Source organism: Heterocephalus glaber, unplaced genomic scaffold (genome assembly GCF_053883595.1).
Source record: "Heterocephalus glaber isolate CG9 unplaced genomic scaffold, H.glaber_assembly_v1.0 deba00001781, whole genome shotgun sequence".
NCBI lineage: Eukaryota > Metazoa > Chordata > Mammalia > Rodentia > Bathyergidae > Heterocephalus > Heterocephalus glaber.
The window spans coordinates 2,661,663-2,687,599 of record NW_028258467.1 but is presented as its reverse complement, the minus strand read 5'-3'; the positions used below and the strand labels follow the sequence as shown (position 1 = coordinate 2,687,599).

General features: G+C 43.5%; 2 protein-coding genes across 7 annotated transcripts in view; both read right to left on the bottom strand.

Annotated features, from left to right (window-relative positions):
• Positions 1-357: 357 nt before the first annotated feature.
• On the bottom strand, positions 358-19,665 carry Jpt2 (Jupiter microtubule associated homolog 2). Of its 2 annotated transcripts, none has more exons than XM_087202836.1 (5): positions 19,628-19,665; positions 15,384-15,532; positions 10,818-10,960; positions 4,178-4,226; positions 358-2,971 (listed from the first exon to the last, which is right to left on the bottom strand). In XM_087202836.1, exons 2-5 carry the CDS (start codon positions 15,526-15,528, stop codon positions 2,784-2,786), a joined length of 525 nt encoding a protein of 174 aa, XP_087058962.1. In that variant the 5' UTR covers positions 15,529-15,532; positions 19,628-19,665; the 3' UTR covers positions 358-2,783. The 2 variants fall into 2 exon arrangements, with proteins under 2 accessions (XP_087058962.1, XP_004873809.2); XM_004873752.4 differs by lacking the exon at positions 19,628-19,665 and adding an exon at positions 19,473-19,612.
• A 1,358-nt stretch (positions 19,666-21,023) lies between these two features.
• The window catches only part of Cramp1 (cramped chromatin regulator 1), a 63,460-nt gene continuing 58,546 nt past the window's right edge, over positions 21,024-25,937 (bottom strand). For all 5 annotated transcript variants that reach the window (XM_021251397.2, XM_004873748.3, XM_004873751.3 and 2 more), the window contains one exon: positions 21,024-24,092. In XM_021251397.2, coding sequence (XP_021107056.1) covers positions 23,928-24,092 — 165 coding nt within the window. In that variant the 3' untranslated portion in view covers positions 21,024-23,927. The remainder of the gene's footprint in view (positions 24,093-25,937) is intronic.

Genomic DNA, 25,937 nt, shown 5'->3' with positions numbered 1-25,937 from the left:
GATAAAACTGTCATTTTTATATTTGCTGTTATAAAAATTATCAAAAATATGCAATTTTTGGTTGTCCTATATTTAAACAATTAGACTGATAAGTGGTTAAAGACCTTAAGTTCTTTAGAATAAGTGGTGTGAGAAAAAAGAACCATTATATTTAACTTACAGGACATTAAATTAATCATAACTTTTGACATACTCTCTTCATTCTGCCCAAAGCTTTGAGACTGATTTGCATCTTTTAGATAAATGGGAAGTGGGGGGTCAGGACAGAGGGCTTCTTCACCAATGAAAAGCTGTAAGGGAAGGAACAGAGTTCAGGCATTCTATTTGAGAGTACACGCACAAAAACCAGGCAAATACTGAGTTCAGTTACTAAATTTAATTCAACTGTTCTACCCAATTCTGCCTTGTAAAAATAAAAAAGGTTCCTATCAAAATTACATTGTGATGTGAGGACGGGTTTCTTGCTTTGATACAGCTGTAGAAAAATGTTGGCACCAAATGCACTTAAAAGTTTTAAGGCTTAATAAAAATACCGAGATCGGTATTTTCTCAATGCAGCTTGGAGATTGAGAACAGGATGCGACTTTGATGCAGACAGCATTTTCCTAATCCAAGTGACAACACACTGCCGGGCTTACCTGGGCAGGGCCACTTCTCCTGGCACTGAGGGCACTGCCCAGGCCCTAAGCTTAGAGGGGGATAAGGCATGAAGGACATAAGAGCAAGGCAGGGTGCTCTGCTGCCCAGAGGCCACTGGTGTAAGTTCCATTTCCCCATTTCCACCCAGAAATCCCTGCCAGTGGGTGGAAATAGGAGCCTCCTTTGCACTGGGTTGATAACAGAGGGGCAGTATACTAATGTCACAGTTCTTCTTGGCAACCCAATTTGGAATTCACAGATCATTTTGTGAGAAAATACAGTCACAAATGGTGTTCATTATTACTATTAGAATACTTTCTTGTAAGTTAAACAAGTTAGTGTGTTTGCACTTAAAAAGCTAAGCATCATTTAAGACTCTTTAAAAAAAGGGAAAACACTAATGCCTTAATTTCAAATGACATTCTCATAAATGACTTTGAACCACAACCCATTTGAGTTCTCATGATATCACCTGGAATTTGTGTCTCCTGGCTCTAAAGTCTGCAGGGCAACTGAAGGGGGAAACTCTTTGGTTGACATGTATAGACTCCTCAATGTGCCAGGAACAAGATGTAGAGCTTAGCACTTGGTACTACTGCAGGCACTTAAAAACAGCTAGGCCAATGTAAGTATAACTGCACAGAGCTGTTGCTTTTCCAAGTTTAATAATGATGAGGTTTCTAGCACCTGGTATGAGCTTTGTAGGCATTCAGAGCAGTAGCATCACCATCTGACCCTCTCCTGTCATCTTAAAGCAGGGAACTGAGGCTGCAGCCCTTCCAGGGTTACCTCTGCCTGATAAATGAAGCAACATGACTTTTGCCAGATCTGTATCTTCACTAGTGAAGGACAGTTGTGACTCTGCTGCCAAATTAACATCATGGTCTAAGGAGCAATGTTTGCGAATATGACCTGGAGGTTCTGCAAAGCTTTTAAAAAGTGGCTCAAGTAGCTCTTCTTCCTCTTTGGTGTGCCTAAGCAAGGGACTTTTTTTCTGGAAGTTGTCAGAAATGGAGTCCATAGGCATTTTTGTGAAGCTGATTCTTAAAAAAGTTTTTTTTTTAAATACTGTTAAAGAAGTCAACCTAAGAATCCAAGGTTCTCAGACTATCTTCTTCACCAAAAAGAGAAACAAAGTGAAACACAGCAAAAGTTTGAATAAGCCCAGTGCTCAGACATAACCAAGTAGATTTTAAGCCCTGCAGAGGCCAGTAGGCCTCACATGTAGGAAGAGCTGTGGCTTGGCAAGGGAATGCTACATCACCAATGAGGAACAAAGGCTGATGAAAGGAAAAACAAAAAAGGAACAACACAAGCAAACCTGGCATGCTAAGGACCACAATTAAGTTCCTGTAGGGAAAGGCAGACAGCTGCATGAGAGCTGGCCAGGGAACTAGATACAGGAACTGGGCAACTCAGAGGATCAGGGCACAAAAACCTTCTGTAGAGCACCAGACTGAAGACAACTGCTCAGTTTTGTTGGCTGCTGATGAGGAAGAGCAACGAAGAGTGCAGGACGATACAGTGGGCATAAAATGAAAAGGAGACACTGGGGTTCAACAGTAATCTCAGAAGTGAGAGCCATATTGGTGACAAGTAAATACCATTAGGATCTAAAGGGGGTGCACAGAGACTTCAAAATCTTCTTAGTGTTTCTTTTTTTTTTGTACCGGGGATTGAACTCGGGTCCTTGAGCTTTTGAGGCAGGCGGTGGAACCACTGAGCTAAATCCCTGCCTCCTTAGTGTTTCTGCTCATGCTTATTTCCTCTGTCCCACAGAAATAGACAGATTGTCATGTTTTCTTTCAAAAGCTTTAAGATGCTCAGTCAGCAGATCACTGATGCAAAGGAAAATCTAACCCTCCTGCTACCCTGCACCATCTCCCTCCCCTCATCCATATTAGAGTTCTGCTCCATCAGCAACAACAAATGGGTAGACCCCAAGGGAGTCCCACTGTTTCCCAACAGATGAGTCCCTCAACAGTCAGGAAGGCATGGACTTCAGTGCAGTTCTCAGGACCACAGGAGAGCTCTGAGCAACCAGCCTCATACACACACAAACCCTCCCACCCCATTCTTTTGGGCTAAAGATGGTAACATCTTATACCCTATTTCGAGTTTCTGGTCTGGCTACAAGGAGCCTCTCAGTAGAAGGAGATGCTGGATTTGCCTCCAGGCGGGTTCAGGACCTTGTTATGAGAGCGAGGCCGTGGCCCCAACCTGGGCTCATGGTTGTCGACTGTGGGCATGGGCTCCAGCTCCTTGGTGTGGTCCACTTCTCTTGAGCTTCCCTTTGTTCCCAGCTCTTCTTGTGACGAGGTGCTTGTTGCAACTGTGGGACAAAGTCAGCACAATGTCCATTAGAAGCAGCCACTGCCCTGCCAGGTAAGCTGTGCTAACAGAAATCAGTGTCACAGAGAAGCTAGCAAGAAATTCAGAAGGTGACAAGAAAAGGGGAGAAAACAAGGCCAGGCTCTCCATCCTGCACCAAGGCAACTTAGTGTGCAGATGCAGTTCTGGAATTGAGCAGTTAGGGCTGACTACTACAAACCTTGCTCGAAGATAGGCACGATAGAGCAAACCTGTAATCCTAGAACTCTGGGAGGCTGAGGGGATCCTAAGGGGACCCTAACTTCGAACCCAGCTGGGGCAACTTACTAAGCAAGGTACCATTTCAAAATTAAAGAAAAAAAAGGGGGGGAGGTGTAGCCCAGTGTGAAACCCTGGGTTCAATCCTGACCCGAGTAGCAAAAGGGGGAAAAGATCCTTGATTTCTTCTAAATAAGTTATCTATTATTCTAAATAAGTTATTTATATTATTATTATACTCCATTCCCATTTCTCCTATTTGAATTATAAAAAGCAAAATTTTGAGTGTAGAGACTATGCCTTATCTGGGGATTTAGTAAGGGCAAGGCAGTTTCTAGTCACTCACTATTCATCCAGATTTTTTGAGCAAACGGGAAGACCAAACCAATTTCCAGATGTATCTGTCACCAGCTAAAAGAAACGGTGACCCAAAGGCAGAGATCAGTGCCAACATTAGAAAGATCTGCATCTTAGCTTAGACAACCATGGGGCAACTCCCAAGTTGAGCTCCAGCCTGAGGCCTAAGACAATTGCTCCTGAGTGAAAGAGACAAAGCCTGGGGCTCTCCCCATGCACAGGTCTCTTGCCTCCTCCTCTCTTTATACTCTTCTCTCTGATCTTCATTCCGTCTGCTCTACCCGTGGGCAGGTGTTTATTAGGGGTTTTGGATCCTTACCCTTTAGGGCAGAGATGAGCTTCTGTTGAGACAATACCTTGGTCTCAGATCTAGGTTGACTAGCAATGAGTAGCATAGAAAACCTAAGGTTTTATAATAACTGTACCCATGTCCCCCCTACAGCCTTCTTCAAACACTAAATCCTCTCAGCAGTACATATATCCAGACTGGTCAGTGGGCTTAGGAGGTGCCAAGAAATCCTTCTGTTCTTTGAGGCACACCACACCTCTTCTTTCGGAGCAAAGCCATGTAGAAGGGGAGGAAACAGCTCACCTTTTAGCTCTGATTTTGGGTTTTCTCCTTCACACAAAAGTGTGTGGTCCTGCAACAAGACAAACCATCATGTCAATGCCAAATTCAGAACCTTTCTACCTTCATCCCAGTGGTAACAAAAACCTGGGCATGAACAACTTAAGTGTACTTTTAATGTTATTTATTTATTATTTTTTTAAAAAGTTTTTTGAGATAAGGTTTTGTTATTCAGGCTAGCCTTGAACTCACTATGTAGCTCAGGCTGGCCTCCAACTCACAGCAATCCTCCTACCTCAGCCTCCTGAGTGCTGGGATTACAGGCATGCACCACCACACCTGGCACTAACGTTATTTAAAAATAAATTTTTTTTTTTTGTACTGGGGATCAAACTCAGGACCTTGGGCTTGTGAGGCTGGCAGCGGAACCACTGAGCTAAATCCCTGGCCCTAAAAATAAAAATTTCTGCAGTACTGGAGACTGAACCCAGGGATTTGCCCATGCTAGCCAAGTGCTCTATCACTGAGCTACACCTCCAATCTTTTTTATTTGAGAAAGGGTCTTGCTAAATTGCCCAGGCTAGCCTGGAACTTCCCAGGGTGTTGAGATTATAGGCACATACCACCATGCTCAGATAGTAATTTCTTAAATCAGTCATATTTTAAAACACTAACATATTTTCAAGGTTCAGCGACATTACAGCATCTATCAAAATGTCATTCCTTTTTATGACGCCGTAACATTCAAATGTATGGCCATGTATTTATTCATTTGTCTGTTTACAGACACGAGTTTGTTCCACCTTTGACTACTGTAAATAATGCTATGAAAACAGGTGTGCAAGCATCTGTTTCATTTCCTGTTTTCAAATCTTTTGGGTAGATACGTGAAATTGCTGAATAATGTTCTATGTTTAACATTTTGAGGAATTGCCAAACTCTTTTCCATAGATGCTGCACCATTTTTCACTCCTACCAGCAACGTATGAGGGTTCTAATTTCTCTACATCCCCAACACTTGTTATTTTCCATTGAATCCTAGTAGGCATGACATAGTACCTCAATATGGATCCTGATTTGCATTTCCCTGATGACTGCACAAGTTGTGCATCTTTTCAAGTGCTTATTGTCATATGTATAGCTTTTTGTTTTTGTATGTAAAGCTTCTTTGGAGAAATGTCTATTCAACTCTATCACCCATTTTTGAATTGGATTATCTTTTTTAACCTTAATCAAGTGTTTAATTTGCAAATATTTCCACCCATCGGCTTGTCTTTGTCCTGATAGTGTCCTTGTGATGCATCAGTTTTTTATTTTAATGAAATCTATTTTTAATTTTATTGCTTGTACTTTTGGTGTCCTATTTAAGAAACCACTGCCAAATCCAAGACCATAGATTTGTCCCTGTATTTTCTCCTTAGAATTTTTTTCTTTTAGAGAGTGTTATTACGTAGTTCAAGCTGGCCTCAAACTTGTGGCAATCCTCCTGCCTCAGCCTCCCAAGTGCTGGGATTACAGGTGTGTACCACCACACTAAACTCATAAGAATTTTATAGTTTCAGCTCTTAATTTGAAGACTTTTGAGTTTCTTTTTGTTGTTGTTGTTTTTTTTTTTTTTTTTGGTACCAGGGATTGAACTTGGGACCTTGCACTTGCGAGGCAGGCGCCAGAACCACTGAGCTAAATCCCCGGCCCATGAGTTTCTTTTTTTATATGGTGTAAAGATTCAACTATTTTTTTCCACGTGCATACTGAATTTTTCAAACACCATTTGTTGAAGCAATTGTTCTTTTCTCATTCTATGCTTTTGGAATCCTGGTAGAAAAAACAAAACAAAAGAAAACAGCATAGATATGAAAGTTCGTTTGCTTGTTTTCCTTTTAATTTTAAATTTTGAGACAGGGTCTCACTAAGTTGCTCAGGTTGGGCTTGAACTTTTGATCCTGTACCTCAGGCACCCAGTGTGCAAGAGTTACAGGCATGTGCCACTGTGTCTGGCTGAGGGTTTCTACAAATTCTATTCTACTAGTCAAAATGGGTGTCCTTAAGTCAGTATAATGCTGTTTTCATTTCTGCTGCTTTGCAGTAAGATTTGAAATTGGGAAGCATGAGCTTCCAGTGTTTTCTCACGACTGTTTTGGTTATGGGGGGTGTGTGGCCAGGATGGGACACCTTGAAATTCGATATGAATTTTTGGGTACCGTTTTCCATTTCTACAAAAAGTAGTATTGATCTTCTCTTCTCGGTCTCTCCTTCCTTCCCTCCCTCTTCCTTTTTCCTCCTGCAATGTCTGGAATCAAAATCAGGGCCTCACACACACTAGCCAAGCACTGTACTCTAGCCCTGAAACGCCCTAAAGGTAAGCAGTTCTCCACTAGGGAAGGAGCCCAAATAGCCGAACACAGACCTATAGCTCCAGCCCCTCTTTCTCTAAGATCTCCCTCTATTATTTGTTATGCAGTTTCCTACTTATTGCATTATACTGAGTGATGAGTACAGTGTCCATACTTGATTCTAATATGATTCCAGCTTGATTGGGTTTTTTTGGTACTGGAGATTGAATCTAGGACCTTACACATGCTAAGCAATCATTTTACCACTGAGCTATATCCTCAGTCCTTTTTTCCCCCTCAGTACCAGGGATTGAACTCGGGACCTTGCGGTTGTGAGGCAGGCGGAGGAAACACTGAGCTAAATCCCCGGCCCCCCTAGTCCTTTTATATTTTCAGACAGGGTCTCCCTAAATTGCACAAGCTGGCCTTAAACTTGCAATCATCATCCCTCACCTTCCCAGTAGCTGGAAAGTACAAGTGTACTTGGGTAGTACAAGTGTACCAGCACGCTCAGTTTTGGGCTGACCTTAAAGGTAGTCCATGGTGAACTTCTATTATGAAGCCATAACTGTTGGCTGTTTCATTCTGTGCTGTTTTCAGCCAATAATGATCATCACAATTTTATCACAAGTTTGCCACACAGTGACACTATGTTATTCCTACTTTGTTTACAACCTGAAGTCCTTTTTTTTCCTGAGGTTTCAATGTTACCCAGGCTGGCCTCAAACCTGGGAGTCTCCTTTCACAGGAGTATATAGCATGCCTTGTTCCTGGAGTACAGGTTATCTTGACAAATATCTCATGCAGGAAATGCTGGTTAAATACTCCATTTTATCCTCTTCTAGATTTCATAACAATGAGTTGACTCTGACATTTTCCAGTAATCTCAAATTAGTTTAAAAAAATTTTTATTTTTAAGTGAACATTTTATTTTTTAATAAATTTTATCTCATCCCCAAGCCCCCTCCCCTCCCTATGTACAAAAGCTTTGTTTACATTTTTTTTCTATTTTCATTTTTTTCTTGTCTCTTCCTTCTGTTTTCCCTCCTTACTCCCTTGTTCCTCTTCCCATTTCCCAACATCCATTATACATCTCAGTCCTTATTTCCACATTCAGTTTCTCACACCAGAGAAATAATATGGTATTTAAACATGTGTGTCTGATCAAATTAGATTTTTTTGAACCTATGAATTCTAAATAGTTGGTGAAATCTGTTGCAATTATTATATTTAATAATGACCAAATGGTTCCTCTGCAGGCCATGGATCCTTCTCACATTGGCTCCCAAGACTTCCAATAACACCCCAGTGTCTATGATGGCTTCCTAGCTTTCCGGTATTGTACAACACTCTAGGATCATCTTGTTTGTTTGTTGGCCTCAGCTTGGAAATGGTAATTTCTCCAATGAGGCTGGGGTTCTGTGATGCTCCTTGGTCAAAAAGCCTTAGGGCTAAGGATTTAGCTCAGTGGTCCTGTTGCCTGCCTTGCAAGCTTAAGGTCCCAAGTTCAATCCCCAGTTAAAAAAAAAAAGCTTTTACATTTAATATACTCAGGAAGTTCTATTCTGATTCCTCTTGTTCTGTGCTCAGTTGTACCAACAGTCCATACTCCTCCACTCAGTCTATTCACTACATTATGAATCCAAAGCTCCTTCCTGTGTTTGGCTATTTGGGCTCCTTCCTTAGTGAAGAACTACTGACATTTCATGGCTAGTCAAGGTGTGGCAGAGCCCCACAAGTGGTCTCTTTGAAATCAGCACCATAGTCTATCTAGTACCCACTAAGTTCCACAAGACTCCAACCTGGAAATGGACATCACTACACACAGTTCAGTGCAGGAGATACAGGCTGGGCCTGGCCAGACTTTCTCACACATCTCATTTTAACTCTGCATCGTGCCATCTTCTGGAATGTAAAACAGTAACAGCGGAGTAATGATCCATGCACAAGTAACTCCAGAAATGATTATGTGTTTTGTCTTAAGAGAATCAGACCCTAACTTTTCACCACAAACAAGGTGGAAAAGCAAATACCTTAAGAGACTGCTGATTATTTTGGTAATAATAAAGTCCTAACTTTCATAACTGTGAGTTCTGGCTAAAGGAAGCCCTGGAAAAGTTCTGCCACCATTCAAACCAATAAACCTTTAGTCTAGGGCTGTGCAGATTCTGGGATTCAGGGAAATCAGGACTGGCTTTGGTCAACCCTCTATCTCAGACCAGGAAGTTCACAGATCTCATCAATACTTCCTAAGGCCATGTCCAAAGTCACATTGCTGGGCAGGGGATTTAGCTCAGTGGTTTCGCAGCCTGCTGAGCAAGTACAAGGACCTGCTTGTGCACAAGGATGACCCGGAGTTTGATCTCTGACCCGATCTCCAGTACCACAAAAAACAAACAAAGTCACATTGCTCAGGCTGTTGTGCCCAGATTGCGAAGTCCCAAAGACCACCAGGAGGCCGTTTCTGATGTAAGCACACGAGGGTTGTTTATTCAAGCTTAAGCAGGGACTCTCAATTGTCACCAACACAGCGGATCGAGATTGAGAGCCCTGAATTCCAAATCAGCAGGGTTTTTATTGAGATTACAGCAAGCTTTGGTCATTAGCAGCCATATGATTGGTTAACATTTAGCAAGTATGAAGTGTAGATTTCTGATTGGCTAGGCTCATTGGGGGTTGAAGGGGATTACATATAGGTTTTTACAAGGAAAATAGGGACAAAGGTTAGTGGCCTACTGTCACGTGCTGATGGTCAGCAGACATCTTGACTAATGGTCATGACCACCTTGTGTGGATAGTCAGCACATTAACAGATTGTCCTATAGATAGTGGGCCCGGGACACTTGTTTCTAGGGCAAACAGATGGCTGAGTAATTAGCTTAGGAATCTTGAGTTACAGATCATGTCTTTTGTCCCAGATTAAGCACATTTAATCATTAATTTGAAAGAACAAAGGAGACTGCTCCATTTTGGACAAAATGGAGTCATTCTGGTCTCACATTAGCAAAATGGAGTCACTTTTGGTCTCACAAGGCCTTCTATGTTCCAGCAGCCTCCGAGTTGGCACTGTAGGTGAGGAGACCACGCTCATCTCATTTCAAGGGCACCTTTATTGCCATCAGAGACCCAGCTATGCTTTAGCCATAATTCAGAGATAACAAGTACAAGGACATTGAATCTCGTTTGTTTTGGTTTTCTCAGACAGGGTGTGCACCACCACACCTGGCTTAAGACCTTGACCTTGGGTGGGGAAATACAGAACAAAAGCCAGGTGTGGTGGCCACAGCTGTAATCCCAGCCCACAGGTACCCCAGACAGGAGAGTTTTGAGTTCAAGGTCTGCCTGGGATACATAGTAAGACCCTGTTCTCAAAAAAACAAAAAAATAAAAAAATAAAAAAATAGAGCCTTTCATCTTTCTTTTCCAAAATTAAGGATAGTGAAAAATGTATGAGGGACAAATTCCTATGCTGTGTGCTTAGTCACCACTCCTTAGGCAGCATGGTAAACTGCAGCATGACCGCCTACAGTGGTGTCCGTTGCTGTGGACACAAATGGATCCCCCCTAAGGCTCCAGTAATCATAAGGTCTAATCATGTTCCTGGGTGACTCAGGGGAGATTCCAAACCCAATGATGTATGACTGGGAAAATCAGTATCATCCACCTTTTCTCTTCCTAATAAGGAGTTACACCTGCCTTGGAGCTTTTTGTTTTTTTGGTACTGGGATCAAACTCAGGTCCTTGAGCTTGTGGGTCAGGCGATGGAACCACTGAGCTAAATCCCCAGCCCCTCAAGCCTTTCAAAAAGAGGACTTGGCTCTCTTTTTTCCCCTTTCACGTCTGCTATCTGAACAGGGTCCAGGTAGGAAGCAGTTCTACATAACTCTGGGGAAAAATCATTTCACAATTAAAATTATAATTAGGCTTAGTTTTCTGGCCTACTGGCCAGCAACTCTCCATTTTCGCCTCCAGTCACAGCTAAAACCTCAGTGGCCCAGGGCAAGATTACAACAGCTGAAGACATCCTGGGGAGGAACAAAATCTACATCTGCATAGTTCCTCATTGTTCTAGGATTTTCACTGCCCTCTAAGTCATCTACTACCCTGTTGCCCTCTGAGCCACCTGTTACATTTGTTACTCCCAATATACTTTCGTCTTTGCTGCCAGAGCAGCATTGATCAGGCTCAAAGCTCAGCTTCTTCTGTAAGTTTCATTTTTCTATCTTTTCTGTCTAATTAATTCGCCTTGTGCTGTTGCAGCTTGCAGGAGACTAAGGCTTACTGCAGAGGTTCTAATAACTTCCCCTTCCCTGTTCCCTACAGGGCCATACCTTGGGTTTGTTTGGGTGTGCCAAGGGTAAAGTTGCAGTGACTGGGGAACCAAAAATGTCACTAGTCTTCCCACCAGGTGGGTTCAGACGGTGTCGGGTCTGCACAGGAGTTGATTCATCAAAGATTCCACTTCCTTTCCCTCCTGCAGAAACAATCACAAAACAATGAGCAGCAAAACACCCATCTGACCCTCCCTGCCACATTCATCACTGCAAAGACTTCCTTTCTGAGTATCCTGGTGCCAGTCCCGAGTTCCAGGCAAACAGGGTAGGGATGATCAGTCCCTAAAGCTTCCCCACAAAGACTTATGTCCCAGCCAACCCCTTTACCTGGGGCCTGCTGCAGCCTTCAGGTCTAGACTTTAGCTGGTCTCAAGAAAGGAGAGGGAATAAAACAGTACAATTTCCCTCGAGAATTTCTTTAACCCTGCACGTTAAGTCTTCTTTGTTAAACAAAAAGTTTTTTAGTAGATTATAAGAGCTAAATGTTTAGTTCAGAGTTCTGAAGTTAATAACATGCCCTATTCAAAGCAAACCTGTAATACAGAAAATAACATTTATTAGCCCTTTTGATCTCATTCTGGTTGGAACTTCCTGTGACAACTAAACACATCAGTAATTCACAGACATGTAACATCCTTGCTGCTGAGTGAGTTAACAAGCTGTGATGAAACTGTCCATCTCAGATGGAGCTTCATACACAAGAATGCCTGGATGCCCATTTAGGGAGAGAGATGGCTGGCTACAGTATGATATCAACTGACATGTCTTCATTCAGCACACACCACACACCTACCTATCACAAAGCACTCTGCTAAACACAAGAGATGTTACCAAAATCACAGTGTTGGTGAGCCAAGTTATCATCTACAAGAGGAAAGAAGATGTATCCCCCAAGCTAGCCATGTGGCTACATGTAAATTACTTAACCTTATCTCAAATTACAAAATTTAAAAACAAAAAGGGGCCGGGGATATAGCTCAGTGTGAAGGCCCTGGGATTCACCCCAGAACTGAGGAAAAAAAGTGAAAAGAAAGAAAATTGTGATACTAGGGATTGAACCCAAGGTCTTCACACTAAACCACACTCCTAGATTTTTTTTTTTTTTTTTTTTTTTTTTACATTTTAAAACAGTTGCTTTTTAGATAACCATGCTGCTGCCACACCTGAGCCAGAATGCTGTGAGCATGTGGCTGGAGCCTGGTCTCTTGCTAGGGTCTTAAGGTCTCTACTGCTGGGAGGGGCCTAAAGCAGAGCAGCCTTCTGAAAGGCCTCAGCTTCTAGGGGTACAGACTACAGCTGCAAAGAGGGCTATAACAGTATATAGCAAATGAAGGCTCAGACTAGGGACTCCTTTTTCCAGGGATGGATCACTAAGGGACACGTGAGAGTCCCTCTGCAAGAAAATATGTGCCTGTACCTTTGTGTAACATCAGGGCAATTGCAAACCTTCAGAACCTCAGGGATGGACCTCCTAGGGATCCACATTTCTCATGCTAGACACTCTTGGCATGGAAAGTCTGCACAGCATTATGCTAAGGACTAGTGCTCTGTGGCCAGAGCACCAGGGTCAGTCTCTGCTCACTCACTCATTAACTGTATGACCTCAGACAAGTTACTTCACTTTCTCTGTTTGTTTTTGTTTTTGGTTTGGTACCAGGGATCCAACTTGGGTCCTTGCACTTGCACAACAGGCAATGAAACCACTGAGCTAAATCCTCAGCCCCTTACTTCACTTTCTTGTGTCCTACCTTCTCAACTTTAAAAAAGTAATAACAATACTCACCAAGGATTGCCAGTAAGGCTATACTAGCTGTTCAGGGAAGCTGTCTCACTCCATGGCCTGCCAGCAAATGTGTCTGGACCATGGTGGAAAGAGTGACCTTACCCCTGTTGTATTGGTCCTAGTAGACCTCAAAAGCTTAGATAATATTTTTTTTTCTCTCCAAAGTACTGGAGATCAAACCCAGGGGCACTACCATCAAGCTACATCCTCAGTCATTTTTTTATTGTTTATTTTGAAATAAGGTCTCCCTAAACTGCCCAGGCTAGCCTTGAACTTTCAATCCTATCTCAGACTCCTAAGTGGCTGAGATTACAAGTATGTACCAATGAACTACGCTTACATATTTTAAAAATATGTACATTTAACTTTTTTTATTTAAAAGGAAAAAATCCCACAATTTGAAGATTATGATCAAAGACACTGTAAATTTTTTTTAAAAAACTGAAACTGTGAAATAGAACACAGAATAACTCTCAAGTCATAACTACCACAAATAATTACTAGGTAAACCCAAGTCAGCACTGGCCAGAGCAGACACAACAGTGCCAGTTGTCAGGAACTCCCTGTGTGTCCCTTCCCTCTCACCCAAGGTCATCATATTCCTCAATTTTCTGGAAATCACAGACTTGTAATTTTACCTCCATGTATACCTAGCTACTCAGGAGGCTGACGCAAGATGATCATAGATTCTAGCCCAGTGTGGCAACACAGCAAGACCCTCTTTCAAAATGAAAACTAAAGGGCTGGGCATGTAGCTCAGTAGTAGAGTGCCCCTAGGTTTTATCCCCAGTACTATAAAACAAAACAAAACAGAAGCAACCACTCCAAATGTCTATTACTCAATATTTTCCTTGAAAAACTAATTCGGTTTTAAAGCAAGAGAAGATGACCAATTCTCCCATAACTACAATAAAATTCAAGATATATGTTTCTAGAAACCAAATTGCAAAAGATAAACACTGCACTGGTGCAAATAAATACACACACACATTAAGGGTACAAAGTGGGTAAGTTCTTTAAGAGACTTTCTGCAAGTAACTGTAAGTTTTCAAAATTCATAAACACACTGATCCAGCAATTCCATTTTGAGAAATTTATCCCAATGAAGGTATTCAGGAGATAAATTTAGAGCATGAGCTCTGCAGACAGGAAAACCCAGATCCAAAGGCCAGTTCTGCCAATAACTAACCACAGGGCTCAAACACACTAGTAGACATTCCCAAGACTCAGTTTCTGCCACTATAAAAGGGGTGGTACCACCTACCTCCTAGAGTTGTGGTGAAGAAAGACCAAGTGAAGAAACACATTTGACTGCAATTTGTTTTTTGTTTTGTTTTGGTACCAGGGATCGAACTCAAATCCTGCGCTTGGGAGGCAGGGAGTGGAACCACTGAACTAAATCCCTGGCCTCTAAGAAACACATTTGAAACACTTACCATAGTCCCTGGCAAATACTAAACAGGCCATACATATGAATCATCATTGTCAGCTGGGCAAGAAAACAATTTGTGAAGTTCTAGAAAAGGCAATCAGAAAACACGTACACTCTAACAGAGGTGAAATGAGACACTGAATTGTAATCTCCAATAATACTTCCACAGACGTCACACATTAAGTCACCTGTATTCTTTGCCTTTGCATATTTTCTCAGTCAGGGCCTAAATGGAGTGTTGGCAGCAGGACCAAGTCTATGTGACTAGGCAGGACCTAGCCCTTTGGTGATGAAGATAACTAGCAGTTGCATGCCTTTTAGGCTTCAGACAGTACTTGGCAGGATGGAAAACAAACCCAAAACCACAAACTGCAGAAATTTAGTAAGGGCAGCCAAGACACCCCAGCTTCCCACTGCAAAAAAGCACTTGGGGAGCACAAGGGCAAAGTGGTACCACTGTGCTCTCCAGGGAACCCAACATCCTATGGGAACAGACCTACAGACAACTCTAGATATGAGTCTAATAAGCAAGTGCCAAGTAAGCTGGCTCCCACACTTGCAAGTGCCTCGGATTTGATTCTATCTTGCACACATGTACTATTCAGCTATCACTGATACAAAAGACATGCAAGGCTGACTCTCCGACCTCGAATCATAAGAGAAGGCTTTCGAAGATTTTCTCCCTCTGCAACCACTAGACAACAAAGTACTGAAAACCTGTACTGATGTGTACTAGACCAATTCTGTCTAGAGTTTCAATTCTATGAAATCAGATTAAAAATAATCTCCACCTCTAAGACAAATGTTTGAATGCACAATAATTTGCATGCAATTTAAGGAATCTCAAGAGGTCCAGGAACCAGAATTCCACCAACCATCTTGGTACCCTTAACAACTTCATTCAATCTTGTCAAGTATTCAAGAGTGCTTGAGCTGAGCACAGTGGTGCAATCCTACAATCCCAGCACTCTGGGAAGCTAAGGTAAGAAGATCACAAGTTCAAATCCAGTATAGGCAACTTAGCAAGACCATTTCAAAATAAAAAATTTTACAAAAGGCCTGGGGATATAGCTCTGTGTGAAGGCCCTGGGTTCAATAACCAGTACCGAAAAACAAACAAAGACCAACAAAAAACCAAAACCAAAAACCCAAAAGCCACCGTCAGTAGAGAAAGTGACAGCAAGAAGGCCTTCCTTTCATTTTAGAAGAACTCTAAAGGCAAGGGATAACTTGTACAAGAAAATATCTGGAATGATTAATATGAAGAAATAGAACATATTTTCAAAAAGAACAACAGAAAAGAGAGTAGGTAGAGGCCAATAGATCTCGGATTTACAAAGGTTCATACCTGGGGGATTTGTTCTCTTGGGTATGTTCTGAGGTTCTTCAGTTGGTCCAAAAATATTAGATGCCATCCTATTAGGCCTGTTTGAAGGAACAGCTTCTTCCAGACTTCCAAAAAGATTGCTAGATTCTCCTCCTGGGGGTTTCATGGCTCTATACACATAGAACAAACATGAGTTACTGATGGCTAGCCTAGAAGCTTGCCACTATGCAGGGTTATGGTATAGCTGGACAGGGAAGAAGTATTTCCTCAAGGTCTATGGATAAATCACATAGCACAATTATTTAAAGCTGGCCCGAAGAGTTTCTTCATTTACTGCCATTAAAATTCCCTTGCAAATTTTCTTTATGTATCTCAATTACGCCAAAAAACCCCTAAAAATTTATGTTTTGAAATTACTCCTATAATCTCTCATAAGTAAAATTAAAGTCTCCCTAAGACAGGTAAGTTGAGTTACACTCAGTATAACTTAATAATTTTATAGTACTAGTGTTTAGTTCTCTAAACACATTCAGTAGTGTTCAGTACTGTAGCTTACAGTTCAGTACTTACTATATGGCAATATTCTAAGTACCTTGGAAGCATGTTATCAGAACCTTACCACAACCCTCTAAGGCAGGGATTATCTTCAGATGATGAATGTGATATCTATAACTATGTCTTGTATAGTGATCACACTCTGAAACAATATTTTAAATTTATTAGGTTGGGGCTACCCACTCAGGACCCCTCCTGTCCCTCAGGAACTTTCCTATCAATAAATATTTTCCTACTTTAAAAAAAATAGAATAAGAATCAAGATATATCATGTACAGGTACAAATTCCTTATGATGAATGTGATCATTATGTATTCCTAAAAAGTACCAATAAACTTAATTTAAAAATATTAGGTTGATTAAAACCTATTAAAATTAATTTGTTCTTATTGCTTTTTGTTTTAATTTGGTTTTTGGAGTCAGGATCTTGCTTTATTGCCCAAGTCGGCCTTAAACTTGCAATCCTTCTGCCTCAACCTCCCAAGTAGCTGGGAATACAACTATGCACCACTGTGCCCACTTTTTGAAATGTGGCTCCTGAAAAAATATAGAATCCCACCTGTGGCTACACCTCTGCTGAGTGGTGTTGGCCTAGACCAGTGGTGACAAACCTACTGCATACGTGCTGCAGTGAGCTGTTTCTATCATTGAAAGTTCTAAAAAGTTTGCCATCACTGAGCTTAGACCATGGGAGGACTACCGATAACAATCCGAGTACTGGACATCTACGCTGAGTGACGATCTATGGTCCTGAGGTCTGTATAACCACCCAAATGCCCAGATTAGACAAAGAACCACCTGTATGTAAGATCACTGGTAGGACACTTGCCTAGCATGTATAAAGCCCTGGGTTCAATCCCCAGCACAGTGGGGAAAACAACAATGTACTAGAACCACTGTTCATTTTAGATTAGGACATACAGAATGAGCATCGCCTCTAAGATACACTGGCAGGTATCTGAACTGCTGCCCTGCTCCTGTCTGCTTGGGAGGAAGGGGAAATCCAATGTACCAAACGTGCCTGAAAAAGGCTCTGCTGAAGGGTTGAAGAATGTAACAGTTTTTTCTTTCTTTTCTTGGTGGTACTAGAGATTGAACCCAGGGCCTTGTGCGTGCTAAGCAAGCACTCTAATACCAGTGAGCTGCAACTTCACTGCTTTTTTTTTTTTTAGTACCGGGGATCAAACTCAGGTCCTTGCGCTTGCGCAGCAGGCAGCGAAACCAATGAACTAAATCCCTGGCTTCATCACTTTTTAAAAAATTCTGACAGAGTCTCACTAAATTGCCGAGGTTAGCTCAAGCACCTCATCTTCCTGCTTCAGCTGGGATTATAAACCAGTGTCACCACCCAGTTTGAAATTTAAAAAAACAACCAACAAGCAGGCTTAGTTACAAAGGCCTTCAAGCATGGCCTCTAGTCATCTCTTTGGAAAAACAGCTGGAGACCTGTAATCTTTAGAACTAAACTAAATTCAGTTTCATGTCTTATGCTAGCATGAACTGAAATCCTTATCTTACTGATTTATTTGGAAGATGGCTGTCTTCCAAACCCACAGGGTCCTGTCAGACCAGATCAGCACACTGCAACTCTACACTCTTAGCATCCCTCAAGTCACCTTTGGCTCTCACATTATCTGAGCAACAGTCACTGGCAACCCTGCACCAGATCCCAAAAGGGGGGAAAAAAAAAGATTAGTAAGAGCAAGTCTGCTACCCTGAGCTTCAGAGTTAATGGGAAAGCCAGGTCTGTCAGTTAGTGGTTTAAATGTTCCAAGTGAGTGACATGACAGAGGCACTGAGTATTCTTTGAACTTTAAGGCCACTTCTGAAAGAGCTGAGGCCCAAAATGAATCAGCAGGCAGGCACAGGAGGAATGTGGTAGTTACTTGAAATGAAATGTTAGTATGAGGATGGTGGAAATATATTACATATATTTAATACTGTTGTGTGTACTTTTATGAATTTTATGAGTCAACAAGCATAGAAAAGGAATAGTGGCAGAGATTGTGGTGTACAGAGGCCTGGCCACTTGGGAAAGGACAGTGGCCATCTCCATCACAAAGGCATTGAGGTCCAGCACAACAGGTTTCACCACCTGTAACAGTCAAGCAAGTGCCAAGGCTGCCCCAGCAGGGTCTCACATAAATGAGACCAAGAGTTCAATAGGCCTTTCAATGAAATCAGGGCCACAACAATGGTGTAGTGTGGCCTTCTGGAAGCTCCAAGCAGCAGTTATCACTATGATACTACGGGGGAGGAGAGTACAAGCCAGCTGAAGACACTTGGGGACAAATTCACAATGTGAGGTATATTCCAATTTTTCTTTTTGTAGTAGCTCTTCAACATATTTCAGTAAAGATATTTAAAATACACAAGAGAAAAAAAGGAGGAACTTCCAAGAAGAAAAGCCCACACAGCTCTAGTAGACTGTGGTTCTGGAGAGTCAAAGAACAAAAAGGAAACTCCAACTTGGAATCCTTCAATCAAGCCCATTGAACCCAGGGCCCCGGGCATTATAGGCAAGTACTCTACCACTGATATACATCCACAGATCTCACCTTGAAGGCCCTGCTCCTTCCTCCAATACCTCGTCCTCAGTTTCAGAAAAGCTTCTGGGGATTGGTTAGGTTTGGGAAGAAGCTGTGTGAAACTGACTTGGAATCAAATCTCCAAAAATATCAATTTTACAGTCTAAAAGACTTTAGATTAATGCATTTAAAACAATAAAACAATGCATTTACACTTCAAAATCCCTTAGCAGAGAATAATCCCTCTGCCACCAAAAAGAAGATGTAGGATTGGTCAGAGGATAGGAAAACCTGCAAGGGTAGGCGTACAGAGGCAGCTTGATTCTCTTTAGGGCAACACCTAATGTGATTCACAAGGCATCAGTCTGGCAAGGAGCTATCCTATCCTGCACCCAGGTAGGACCCCAGCCAAAACACAGCTTCTCACGGGTCCCCGGCAGAAGTTTCTATTAACACTCCATCGTCCAATAAAAAAGGCTGCTTTTCACTCTCCGTAATCCAAGTCTAATTTTTCTTCAATATCCTCTCCAAAGGATGACTACTCTTCAGCTCAGAAAGTCAGGGTCCCTCACGTGGATATCGATTCAACCACCACTTTGTGGGCAGCAGTGCGGGCAGCTCAGACGCACGGTAAGTGGAAAGTGGAGGTCACTCAAGTTGCTAAGGACGAGGACCCGCTAACGTTCACCCGAAACTTGACTCATTCCGCCCCGCCCCGTTAAGGCCGTACAGAGTCGAAGGTCCGGCAGTCAGTACACCTGGGACAAACCGTTGGTCCCAGCCAGGAACATTGGCGGAAGCTGCCCTAACTCGGCCACGCTTAAAGATCGATGAAGTGGAAGCTACAGAGGACCCTGAGACTCCGGAAGGCTCCGCCACACCCGCCCTGTAGCGCTCCCGAGGCGGGGCCCCGCCGATGCCTGGGCGCACTCGCATTCCAAGAGGACCTGGTAATCCCCGCTCCAGCACCTTTAGGAGGTCTCCCAGCCCCTGCCCGCCACGTGGCTGTGGCCCCGCGCCCGCGCACCTGGAAGCTGCCCGGCCGGCCCCGCCATCCGCACCCTGGAACATGTCGGCCACCGCCCCACGCCACTTCAGCCGCCTAGCCGCGATTCCCGCCCGGCCCCGCGCAGGTATCCTGGCCCGCCCACGCCCGTTGGAGGTAGTAAGCGCCAATCTCACCGTCGTAGCCAGTCGCGGCACAGGACTCCACCCCCGCCCGCCCCCAACGGGAGGAGGCCGGGACAAGTTGGCGTCGCGGTCGTAGTCGATTGGCCACATCCGGCGCCGCTCACAAAGCCGGGCACACGGATTGGTCCGCAACTGGGCCCGCCCTCTGTTCCTGGGCTCGTCCTTTCGGTACAAACCCCCAGCCAGAAACCAAATCCTTCCTCTTCAGGCCAAGTGGAGCGGGGCGAGGATTTTGGGTCGCGCAGCGGAGGGGCTTGAGCGCTTTGTAGTGCCCTCGAGAGGAAGCAAGGACTCAAGGTGGCGCTTCCCCTTCGCAGAGCAGAATCCGCTGGTTGAACCTTTGCCCCACGTGCCCACTCCCAGGGATCTTCGAACCTGCGAGTGCCTGCACACTCCTGCCCACTCCCAGAACTCGCGGGTGCCCGAGCCACACCTGCCTCAATGGGGGATCGCGTAATATGTGGGCTGCACCTCCGTTACACCTGCCCGCGCCAGGTCTCAACAGGGTACTCTGCCATTAAAAACAGAAGCACAATTGTCAAATCAAGTATTAGTGTGTATTTATCCACAATAAAAACATTTACAAGTTGAACTGGAAATTTACACAGTTTACCAGCTTTTATTATATTAAATAACCAAAACACCTTTTATTCCCAAAATTGGTAAAGAATAAATAATATAATTTACAATATGGTACAAAAAATAATCAGGAAGGACAGGCATTCTGCTTTTTACACTGTATATGTATATTTATAATCTATAAAACAAATTCACATCTCAAACAAGCCAGAAACCTTACATGATATGGCTTAACGATTATTAAAGCAAACAGCACAAGTTCTGCAGCCCACACCGCAGGCTACAACCAGGAATCCCATCTGACAGTGCAGAGGTGGGTTGGTGTAGTGCTTGCAGGACTAGAGTGACCTCACAGGACCAAAGAGTTACTGGGAGACTGGGAGAATTCTGACAGCTCAGAAAGGTGTACTGTGGGATTTTTCTTTAAAAATTTTTTTTCCCTTAAGAGAAAGTGCTGTATTTCCTCATGAATACATCCAACAGACCCCAGTGTTTAAAAAGCAGATATAACTTTTCCCTCCTCACTTGTTTCCAGCTCCTGTAGAATAAATCTGGACTCAATGGCATAGTCTAATTAAAGATGCTAGTAAGTCGAAAGGACCTCCTCCAGAAGTAAAGCCACCACACACAATGAAAAAGAACAGGAGTCCAAGACTAAGATCCTGGAGGTGTGGAAAACCAGGCTTGACAGACTGGTAAAAAGTCCCCAAAGATGGCCACTCCCTGACCAACACTCTATCCTACAGAATACAGAAAAATGAACTTCAACGTGGCTCTGGGTCTTTTTGAGGATGGAATGCTCATTACTCTATATTTGCAATAAAGAATCAAGGCCAAACACCAACTTCTTTTGATTCCAGAGATACTAGGTCTCAATCTTTAGAAAAGATGAATCAGCAAAAAGATTCCAGAGACATTATTAAAGAGATTAGGGAGATTTTTTTCTAAGAAAGTGATCTTGTCTCAAATACACGTGCTCAAATGCACAAAGGATGTCATAGATTCACACTGGACTGCACAACTCTGCTGGAATGGCAGAGGCAGTTAAAAGAAACTGGGAAACTTCTCTAACTAGATCTTTTGAAAATTCCATCCTTTTACAGTTGCCTCTTTTATATATCTTCACTTAGGCAAGGCAAAAAAGACATCTACTGTTTTCTCTGCTATGAATGACAGTTTTTACCCCCTTAAACATAGCAAGCAAATGAGAATACCTGTCTGGCTGCTAGAGAAACTGCAAAAATCTCTGAAATCCATCAGACTGACTGTAGGAAAGATGTCACCTGCCACTGGGTGACAACAGCTATAGCTGGCAGCTCCCAAGCTCAGTCTTCGCCAGGGTGGGTGGTGCTGCCACACAAAGAGCCTATGACACTGTTCCTAATATCCAGAGTTTTGTTCTTTTTAAGAGTTCATAGGATAATGAGTGCCTGATGTGAAGCAGTTTGGAACGGAGACTGCCTAGCACAATGCATGTGTCAACGGGGCACAATGCCAGCATCTATGGCCCCAGACTGTTGAGTGTAAGGAAGCTAGCAGAAGCCCAAGCTCAGCCTGGTATCCTTACGTACTGCAGACCAGAGAGATGTGAAAATCTTCAGCTCAATGCAGTGCTAACTTCAGGAAGCTGACATTAGGTACAAAACACAAGATACCCTAGTTCAAACATGGCTGTCTACCTCCTAATAAGGTGGTGTCATGTTCCTGTTTTCATCTCTTCCGAGATTAGAGACTACAGAGTGTCAGGGAGCTGTAGCATAATTTCAAGAGCTGGAGGAGCAGGGCATGGTGGTGCACACCAGTAATCCCAGCACTCGGGGAGGCTGAGACAAGAGGATCATGAGTTCAAGCCCATCTTGGGCAACTTAGTGAGACCCTGTCTATGAAATGAAATGGATGGGCAAGTATCTCAGAGTGAAGGCCCTGTGTTCAACCCCTAGTGATGCAAAAAGAGGGGAAAAAGATCTGGAGGAGGCAAGCACCAGGAGGAATGTGGCAAAAAAAGGAAGCTGCTGTCTAGAGCTATTGTTTTGGGTTTTTTTTTGCGGTACAGGGGATTGAACTCAGGACCTTGTGCTTTCAAGGCAGGCGCTGCACCACTGAGCTAAATCCCTGGCCCCAGAGCTGCTGTTCTATTTCCTCCATTGATGCCTGTAGTCTAGAGTGGGGGCAGTGAGATGACAGGATGGTCTATACCAGTTACCTTTCCTCCTCCTTATACACTGGCTCTCTTTTTCACTACCGATGGGAGACAGAAGACAGCTGGGGGTGGGATCTGGCTTTAAGGGGAACCATGCAAGTGAAGGAAGGGAGAATAGAGGAGGGGAGGAGAGGGATTGGCACATTCAGGTGGGTTAGAAATGACAATCTTGACTGCTGTGGATAGAGGGTGAACAAGTGAGAGGGCAACATGGGGACCATCTGCCCACACCACTACAAGAGATACAACTGGTGATTTGTGCACTTAGACCTCCTGAGGTTGAGAAGAAAAAGGAGCTCATGTTGGCCCCTTCTAGGGCAAGACTGGATGCTGGACCACCTGCAGTTGTAATAATTGGCCACCATGGAGTTCCACGTGGGAGTAACAACCAGAAGGCCATAGGTTGGTCAACTCTGACTACACTTGAACATCTAAATCCTTGCTAAGCTCCTTGAGTCGTGGAGACAAAGGCATGTATGAGGGACTAATTGTATACGGAGGAATACACTATGCCAACAACAGCAAAAGGAGGAAGCCTCTAAAAAGACAAAGCCTTCCCTACAAATGCAGATGTCTTAGATGCCAAACAGTAACACATGAAAGGCTAAAGAAGGTACGAGGAAAATCTTGCCTGTAATCATATTAGTGCTTTGGGGTGAGCCCAGTAGGGAGAAAAACAGATCTCACTTAGGATGAACCTGGATAGGGACACAGGAAAGAAAACAGATAGAGGATTCCGCTCTTCTGTGTCTGTCTCCTAATTCTTGAAAACAAGAAAAACATTTTCAACCAGCTTAGCAGGATCCTAAAAAAACATCCACGCAACCTGCATAAGACATGATTCCCTTTCCTGTTTCTGTTATGTCAGTCAGAACAAAACTTCTGGTGGGAAAAGCACTAGGAAAGGAGTATTCTGGGGAGATGACACTGATTATACTGCCCTAGGACCCTTCTTTGGCCCATGATCAGGGCACCCTTTGAAGTGTTTGCACTGTCAGGATGTGGATACCACCACACAGAAGCTCAGGCTACAGCCACTGTCCCCCTCAGCATCATAACAGAGTGACCAAAAAGGGCAAAAGGATGTCAGAAAGAAAGGAACGGCCCAGAATCTCCCTTAGATTACAGCTCCCAGGATGCAACAACTATGGGCACACCCTTCTTGAAAGGCATCCTGCTGAGGTAATCCATGCCACAGGAGAGGCAGTGTAGAATAGCCAAGCAGACCCCAGGACAGGTCCCAGGAGGACGGAGAATGGGGTAGTTCCTGATATTGGCCCTTCTCAGAGGTCATACTTGCTCATTATGGTCCCTGCTTGCTGGGATGGGGCTCTGGGATAGCTGGACAGCTCTTGCATGCTGCACACCCTGGGGTCCAGAGACAGTCTTCTGAGGATTCTGGACTTGCCTTCTTCCTTTAAGTTGAAGAGGATTTTATCTGCCACAGGTGAGGACAGCTAGCACACTAAGCCTTCTCTACAGCCTCCAGGTTACCCTCCCTACAAGGCATGGTCACTGCGAGAGGTCCCCAACAGAAGGGCCGCTTCCACCACTATCAAACAGAGCCTCTCGGCGCCCAGGCTCAGTGATGGACAGCTCTTGAGCCAGGTCATTGAACCGAGATATATAATCAATGCTGTTTTCGTTCATCATGCATGCCAGCTGGGAATCCACCACCTGCAGAACAGAGGGAAAAGGAAAGACCAAGTCAGCTAGTGGCTGGCTTGCCATGCCATTGGACTGGAGGAAACTGGATGCTAAGGTGGGAACATCAGTGGAAGAACCCAGTGCTCAGTGGAAAATTTTGGAATCCCCTCTGTGATCTGAACATGCACTGTTTCTGCAAGTACTCATGGAGTGCCCACTGAGCACTTGACGAGTCTGGTGTCTGGGATCAGTGTTGGCAGCCTCCCTCCTGAGACTCTGGGTTGGAAGTCAACAGTCCATATAGAAGCAAATAGTATACCATGAAAGTCAAAGCTCAATAAAGAGCCTGAAGGAAATAAAAGCAGTTTGCTACGGAATAGGGTCAGAAGAGGGCTCTCCACGGACCCAGAATCTGACAGGTGAGGGAGTAAATTACATGAACATATAAGGAAAGAGTATTCCTAAAATAAAAAAAAAGATTATTCCTATCAGAAAAAATAGAAAATACAAAGGGCCTGAGATGGGCCCCGGTGGCAGCTGTTTCAGAAATACAATAGTGGCCACGAGGCTGTGAACAACGGAAGACCAGGAAGAAACAGGGCTCTGATAGGGTCTCAGGGACTAGGACTTTATCCTAAAAGCAAAAACATGGAATTGCTGGTCCTCACTGTTCCTGAGGCAGCCTTACAAAGACGGGGACCTTTGTTTTGTTCACTCTGTGACTGCAGCAGCACCTACCACAGAGTAGTAGACAAATGAATAAAATTTGTTAATATATGATATGTCATAGGGAATGAATGAAAAGCCTTTGAAAAATTTTGAGTAGAGGTATGGCATGAACTGAATTTGAAATTTTTTATTATATTTGTTTTCTGAAGTACAGCAAGTGACCTTCCTTCTTCCATATATTTGTCACCAGGTTCCATCATCTCTCCCCACCAAATCCTTACCCATCACTTTTACTCAAGTCCCATCATCAGCCATTTCACTGATAAGTGTTTCAGATCATTCTTGTAGATAAGGAGTCTTCCAAACACTCTTAAAAATTCTTTCAATGGTGGTTTTAAGTATAGAGTTCTCAAGAAGACCTTCTGCTAAATGTGTTTTTATGTTACTTGCTATGGACAGTGTTCCATGCAGCTCACTGTCACCTCCATCATGTCAACCAGGAAGCTTGCTGATAATGCAAACTCTGACTTGGGGTCCCGGGATGGGCCTGAAATTCTGTGTTCCTAACTCCAAGGTGTTTCTGCAGGGCTCATCTCCAGGGAAGCTGGAATGTCCACACTAATATGGAAATGGACTGGTTTCTTGTGAAATATTTGTGTGACAGGTGTTTTGTGAATAAAGATTCTGTGGCTAAATGGGTTTGAGGAATACACCATGTGAGGGAAAGTCATTATGTTATGGTATCTACATTTATATCGGCTGAAATTTTCAATCGTATCATGGCTTGCTCAGAACTCTCCAAAGCTGTCCTTTAAGTTTACCATTTTCAGATACACAATAGCATACAAGAAGCTGGGGAGCCCACGGGCAAGAGCTGTTTTGAATTGTGGTTAACCCAAAGGTTCCACTCAAGTGCCTGACTACAGAAACCTGCAGAATACCTGCCAAGGCCTTGAAATCCTGGGGACCAGTTTGGGAAATGTTGCTCCAGGAATCTGACAACAGGCCTAAGCCCATCTAAGTAGCACTCTAGATTTAGAACCCTCACCCCCACCCCCACCCGCACCCCAGGTACATGCTTTGCTCAAATCTCTCTACGGCCTCAAAAAAAAAATTTTTTTTTAATTTAAAAAAAAAAAGTCTTGCCTTTATATCAAGCACCTGCCACAATGTAACTCCTACCATCACTGCCTGAACGTGGGAGAG